Source organism: Lutjanus erythropterus, chromosome 9, assembly GCF_056507025.1.
Source record: "Lutjanus erythropterus isolate fLutEry1 chromosome 9, fLutEry1.hap2, whole genome shotgun sequence".
Classification (NCBI taxonomy): Eukaryota; Metazoa; Chordata; class Actinopteri; order Lutjaniformes; family Lutjanidae; genus Lutjanus; species Lutjanus erythropterus.
The window spans coordinates 34818800-34825541 of record NC_139325.1 but is presented as its reverse complement, the minus strand read 5'-3'; the positions used below and the strand labels follow the sequence as shown (position 1 = coordinate 34825541).

The 6742-nt window shown below is 41.1% G+C and overlaps 1 protein-coding gene across 2 annotated transcripts; it reads right to left on the bottom strand.

Annotated features, from left to right (window-relative positions):
- Positions 1–404: 404 nt before the first annotated feature.
- LOC146321989 (thioredoxin-interacting protein-like) lies at positions 405–6401 on the bottom strand. Of its 2 annotated transcripts, none has more exons than XM_084727368.1 (7): positions 5567–6401; positions 4371–4446; positions 4075–4282; positions 2557–2802; positions 2296–2442; positions 1594–1905; positions 405–727 (listed from the first exon to the last, which is right to left on the bottom strand). In XM_084727368.1, the coding sequence occupies exons 1-7, from the start codon at positions 5835–5837 to the stop codon at positions 680–682; spliced, it is 1308 nt and encodes a 435-aa protein (XP_084583494.1). In that variant the 5' UTR covers positions 5838–6401; the 3' UTR covers positions 405–679. The 2 variants fall into 2 exon arrangements, with proteins under 2 accessions (XP_084583494.1, XP_084583493.1); XM_084727367.1 differs by having other exon boundaries at positions 2557–2769; positions 4135–4282; positions 5567–6392.
- Between the last annotated feature and the right edge of the window lie 341 nt (positions 6402–6742).

The following is a 6742-nucleotide window of genomic DNA, read 5'->3' as shown; positions in this document are numbered from 1 at the left end:
TTATCAGCAGTTTAATGTAGGAACTATTTAATTTCTAACAGAATAAAAGTAGTTCCAGTAGAAAGAAAAGTACATGACTTTACTGTTCTTGTACTTGAAGTAAACTTTTATAAACTAAAATGCTGGACAGTTCAGTCCCAGTAAGTATTTAAGAACACTCACAAATAATCAAGTACACTGATATTAGTATACTTCCTTTATAAAATACACTTTACAGTTGTGTTCTTGAAGTACACTTCTTTATTCTGTGATGACACCCACCTGTCAATCAAAGCAGTTTTTTTCTGTAGCAGACTCTAAACTTGTTTATCTGACTGGTGGAGCCTCATGTGGACGTTAGAGGAACTGCAGCTTTACTGCTGCGTTTAGTTACAGTGGGATAAAACACGCTGACGGCAACAAGATTTAAAATCGCGTTAAACAGATTTATTGTTTGAGTATAAAAATAAACAACTGCTCTTATTTACATCATATACAAACTGTCGCCTCTGCATCTATAAAAAACAAACAAACATGAATATATGTATAAAAAAAACCTCTCTTCTTCTGTTTTAAGTGCCACAACATGCTGAGTCATTGTCAGAAAACTGCTGAATCCGTGTCACGGAGCTCGTTGCTGCGGTCCGAAGGAGATCAGCTTCGGCAGGTTTCAGCTCCGTCGAGGGACAGGACGTCCTCCTCAGAAGACTTGAACCACCTGAGGAGGGTTACCAGAGTCCTGATCCACCTGAAGACAAGAAGAAGGAGACAAAGCTGAAGGTTAGATGATAAAAGTCCGTCTGTTGTTGTTTGATCTGATATCAGGTCGTCTTCTCATCTCACTCAGTGTTTTTGTTCTGATTATTCTTTCTTTCTTTCTTCTTATGTTTCTCTGCTCAAAGTGTTTGTTGTGAGACGCAGTTTCACCAAAATCCTCAGGTTGGTTGTAAATTCCAGCTACGACTCAGGCAACAAAAATGACACTCGCTGACCTGAAGGTGGCGCTGTAACAAACAAGTTTATGTTTTTGTAATTATCTTGAAAACTGTTTGAATCAGAATTCTTTCACCATTTTAATTCATGTGCATCTTTTCTCTGTTAGTCTTCTGCTTTAAAAATGTTTCTCAGTTTAATGAAAATCCTACTTTCATCAACTCCTCTCAGATCATTGGTCCTTTACTCATCTAAAGTTATCAAAGGAATTTTGATTCATCGATCAGTTTGGACTTTATGAGCTGATCAGTTTGTACTGAAATGACTCATTTTATAAAATGTGTAGAAGTAACTGTAATGTAACATGAACATATTAAAGCGCAGTGTGTTTCACCTCTAGAGGGCGCCACAAATGTAAAAAGTTTTATATCTTCTAATTGGCTCCATGTTTTCATGAGAAAATTGTTTTGCATGATCTCTGTTCAGGACTCAGTTGATTAATTTTGGTAATAATTGATCAAAGTGGGCGGGATTTATTACAACAAATGTCGTCAACACATCAGCTGAACTGTGAGTAATGTTCGTCTCACTGTGACCTGTACTTGTTTCATATAAACATCCAGATATTTGTCATCCGTCTGTCAGATGGACTGAACCCGACTACTTTGTGGCATCTCTCACCTCGCTGTAGGCGGGGGGAGGGGGATAGTACACTTGGGGCGCCCTCATGAAGAGGCCACCGTCTTCGTCGTCATCGTCCTCGCCGCCGTCGTAGTCGTGCAGCAGTGGGGTGCGGGGCCCGTCGACCCGCAGGTCCCTGTGGATGTTGCTGTAGCTGGGCGGGGCCGAGGGGAAGGACGACCAGCTGCCCAGGGACTCGGCCTGGCTGCTCATGCTGCTCGTCCTGCTGCCGACGCCGCTGAACGGGATCGTGCCGATGACCAGGGGAAGCTCCAGAGCCAGCCGCTCGCTGCCCGGGATGTGCAGGTAGATCTGCGGGGGAGGGGACGAGGGCGGGGTTAATAATAAGATAATAATCGTCTCATTAATTATTTTTTATCTTGTGTTTCCTGATTGATCGCAGGACGAGCCCGCAGACATATGCTGTAAAAGAAGACATTTGAGGACGCCATCTTGGACTCTGATCAACATTTTCTGACATTTTATGGATCAAATAACTGATCGATTAGTGGAAAAATTATTGCCAGATTGATCACTAGTTGATAAATAGGTCAAAACATGTGAGAACAGGTGGAGCACATGGACCACCTGTTCTCACGTTTGGGCCTATTTTTCAATTGACAAGATCGATTAATTGATTGACTATTGACAGAGAAATGCTCATTAGTAGGTAGATCACTGCTGATGTCATCTGTGACTCACCCTGAGGGCGTAGTCCACCTTGATGATGTCACAGCCGAGCAGCGACGGCTTCAGTTTGGGGACTCTGATGGTTTTCCCCTGCCACATGTCGCACATCCCCGAGATGATGTGGTTCCCTCGAACCGCAGACAGCTTCTCACAGAGCTCCTGGACACCACAGAGGACAGAGGATACATGTCAGAGGACAGAGGACACATAACACAGGACAGAGCCTCCGTTCCAGCCACAGACAGGTTTGGTGGACAGGAAACGGTGTGTCACCTTGGTGCGTCCGTTGGCGACGTATGAGTGTTTGGCGATGATGGCGGCCTTGGGAACCACGATACGTGAGCAGGTGTTCTCGAACTTGGCATTGATGTTGATGTCTTCGCCCTCGCAGAAACCCTTCCTGTCGATCTGAGCACTGATGGTCACCTGACCGTCAGGGATGAACATACAGGTGACCTTCTTCTGTTTGGACGCTGCAGCTGGAGCCTGATGGAGGACAGAGACAGACAGAGACAGCTGCTCAGTAACTGCTCACAACACAGCAAGTTGTAAAATAGAATTAAACTATTTTTTATAATTGATTGATCGTTAAAGTAATTTTTCATGCAAACTGTCAGAAATTTCTCCCTTCATTTATTATCACATTAAACTGATTTTTTTTTTGTGTTTCAGACAAAAGGAGACATTTAAAGATGGACATTTTTTCACTATTTAATGACATTTTATAGACGCTGCAGCCTGAGATTTAACCTGATGATTAAGTGTAGTGTTTGATATTACTGATAATAAATAAAATGTTTGACAGTAAAAACTGTCCACAGGCAATTTAATCTGCACAGTGAACAAAAAAAAACTACGTTTCCACACTGAAACGTTTGGGGTATGAACAGTATGTATGTGTGTGTGTAGAATTCTTCAAGTTAACATGTTCAGCATCAATAAACTGTTTCAGTCAGATCGATTTGATTGATTGATTTACGTGTTTTGACCTCCAAGTTGAAAAAAAGACAAACTAAATTAAACTAAACCTAAAGTTATCCTGTCAAACAATGGAAAAAAATCTTTCTGATTATTTTTCCGTTAGTCAGATAATCAATGAATCAGCACAGATCAGCTGCTGTGGGATCTCTGCAGCATGCTGACACATCATGGTGACAAATCTCTGACAGGAAAAATAAGTTCATGAACGCTGACGCAGCAGCTGAAACTGACGACTCAAGAAAATAAATCTAAAAAAATGATGATTCTGCAAATATGTGTGTTAATAAGATAATAAGTGTGATCATGTGTTGTTTTCCCTTCCTGTCGGACAGGAAACAGATGTTATAGAAGACAAACATCACTCTCTGCAAACCAAACTTGAGTTGTTGTGTGACTCCAGTGTTTTAAAGGGTTCGTTCAGATTCACTGAAATCTCACAACAACACAAACACACTAACAGATGGAGGCAGCAGCAGACCAACAACTCCTGTGTTCTCTGAGATAAAATCACTGATTTTATGAATGGAGTTTGGTTGGTTTGTAGAGAGTGATGTTTGTCTTATATAACGGTGGTTTCCTGTCAGAAAAGTCTGTCTGACAGAAAGATAAAGAGGTGAAAATATTCTAAATATAGTGTACACCTATACTGGTGTGTAAAATCTGTGTTCCTGCTGACCCTGTCCACAGCAGGAACACAGATTAACTTCCTCCACTGGTTCTCCTGCTGCTTCTCCAAACTGACCTTCATCTACCGAAGGTAAAACACTGACTGTGGAGAAGAACCTCATAGAACCACACTGCAGAAAACACAGACTGTCCCTTTAAAGTGTTGGGGTGTGTGTGTGTGTGTGTGTGTGTTTGTTTTAGTACCAGCAGGTCGGGTCGGTTGACATCCAGCGGCTCCTCCACATCAAACTCCCTCTCACACTGCAAAGCATGCTGGGAAGGCCTGTCCAGCACCGCCTGCACGTAGTAACGGACGTAACCGAACTTTCCTTTGTAGGACGACACGAGACGCCTGAAAGCAGAGCGGAGGGTCAGCTCCCGTGATCTGATCTATAATCAATAAGTGATGGGTCGTGTGTAATCAATGGGCCTCAACTCACCCAGGTGAAGGCAGCTCGAAGCCAAACTGGAAGCAGTAAGTTTTACCAGCCTGCAGCAGGAAGCAGCCGTCTGAGTCTGAGGACAGAGACACACGCAGGACACGAGTCACATGACCTGCTGCTGTCCTCCATCATCCTTCACATCATACATCACTTTGTTCTTACATCATTTTAATTATGATTTCATGTCTGCTATTACGACATTAAATTAGAAAATACTGGATTCTGATTAGTCAATTAGAGAAGGGCTGTTATTTCTGGATGACAGACCGTTGCTATGGAAACAGTTCTGACAGAGACTCTGAGAGAGCAATAAAATCATTTTTAAATGAATAAAATCATTTAAAATTAATGTTCTGTGTCAAATAACTGATTTTTTGTAGTAGTCATATAATTAGGCAAGGTGATCATTTATAGATAAAAAATTAATCGATTAGTTGAGCAAATAACTGTTACTGGAAAGACATGAAAAAGAGGTCCAATCAGGAGGAGCGATCAGTGCGCTCCACATTTCCACATGTTGGGACTATTTTTGAAATAATAAGACTGTGATCAATTTTTCAACATTTTCTGACATTTTATGGATCAAACAACTGACGTTGAAAACAAGTGGAGGACTGTTTTCATGTTTGGACCTATTTTTCAAATAATAAGATTGTGACAGGATTAATTTTTCAGCATTTTTAAAATGTTAAAAATTATTTGAAGTTGTGAATTCTTTCTGACTCAGGTTTAGAAATTAAAAACAGTAAACTAAAATAAATTAGATATATTTCATATTTATAAATCCTTAAAAAACATACTTTTGCTCAAACAAAGGAATTATAGTGCTGATTTGATCATTCAAATTTTTTTCTTTTGGTACTTTGTCCCACTTCTCCAGAATGAGTGATAATTGATATATTTTTAAAGAAATTTTGGTTTCATATAAACATTTATTTTGCTCTATTTGCGTTGTTTGTTTTTTAAGCTATTAATAATTATTAAAAACATCACTGATTGTAAAATACTTACATATATTTTTCTCTAAAGTCTACATTCTAGGTAATTAATTGAGAAACTGATCAACAGATTAATCAATAAAGAAAACTACTGTCAAAGGACAGACTTGATAAATGGGTCCAAACATGCTGATCCTGACAGGGTTAATAGATTATTGATTGATAGATGATGATGTTAAGGCTCCTTCTGTGTACCTTTACTCAGCACCTCCTCCAGCCGCAGATCCTCCTCATACTTCAGGTACTCCACCTCTTGGCTGCGGGTCTTGCGGTTCTTCCCACCGCGGTAGTCGACGCGGGCGCAGCCGGCGGCGGTGACTCTGAGGCGGGTCACCCTGCAGGGCTGAGCCGCCTCCAGCTCCACGGAGCCGGACAGTTTGTCCCCGCTGCTGTAGAACGACCTGCTGGGGTCCGAGAACCGCAACTGGAACACCGCGAGGTTCTTCACCGGAGACACGACCATCATGGGACCGGGACTGGGACTGGGGCCGTTACTGGAACTGAGTACTATAAAAAACAAAGTGTAATCTCATGCATTTATTAAACATAAATCAGATTTAGACGGACGTTAAACGGAGCTTTAACGTGTCTGTTAGTCGGTGGTGTCGGTGTTTGTCTCAGTACAACAGCCTGAGGACAGTTTTATACCGGTGTCCCGGTGTCCCGTTACCTTTCAGCAAGCAGCATGTGCTCGTAGTGTGGACATACTGAACCTCTGGATGACGGGACTCTCTGATTGGTCAGCACGAACTGTTTGGGTGAAGGCAGCCAATTAGAGAGCGGAGAGGACGCGTGGACAGCTCGTGCCGCGGGGAGGCGGGGCTTGTCGCTGGCGGGCCATAAATGAGAGGCAGCAGTGAACAGTAGAGTCATCAGAGTGAGAATAGAAACAGATTTACTGTACAGCTGCTGGTCGACAACAATAACACACTGTCAGGGACAAGTGGACACACTATTAATAAAAATATCTGGTATTCATATCTGTTTGTGTGTCACATGTATCTGAGAAATTAACTCAGATTAATTCTCCAATTTGTTTCTCTCTTCCAGACAGTTTGACATTCATTTAATTCTTAACACTTTACTGTGATGCCTGAAGACAGCAGCACTGAAAACTAATGTTAGCATTAAAAACTAATGTTGGCACTGAAAACTAATGTTAGCATTAAAAACTAATGTTGGCACTGAAAACTAATGTTAGCATTAAAAACTGTTAGCATTAAAAACTAATGTCAGCACTGAAAACTAATATTAGCATTAAAAACTAATGTTAGCACTAAAAAGTACTGTTAGCATTAAAAACTAATGTTAGCACTAAAAAGTAATGTTAGCATTAAAAACTAATATTAGCACTGAAAAATAATGTTAGCA

What these genes read in the sequence shown, in the direction of transcription:
- LOC146321989 (XM_084727368.1), bottom strand. Translation starts at nt 5,837, where the DNA reads ATGATGGTCGTGTCTCCGGTGAAGAACCTCGCGGTGTTCCAGTTGCGG. An exon ending in ACACTTTAAAGGGACAGTCT is followed by an intron (nt 2,803 to 4,074) that starts GTGTTTTCTGCA and finishes GCAGTTACTGAG; the next exon opens with CAGCTGTCTCTGTCTGTCTC. An exon ending in AGGTGGACTACGCCCTCAGG is followed by an intron (nt 1,906 to 2,295) that starts GTGAGTCACAGA and finishes CCTCCCCCGCAG; the next exon opens with ATCTACCTGCACATCCCGGG.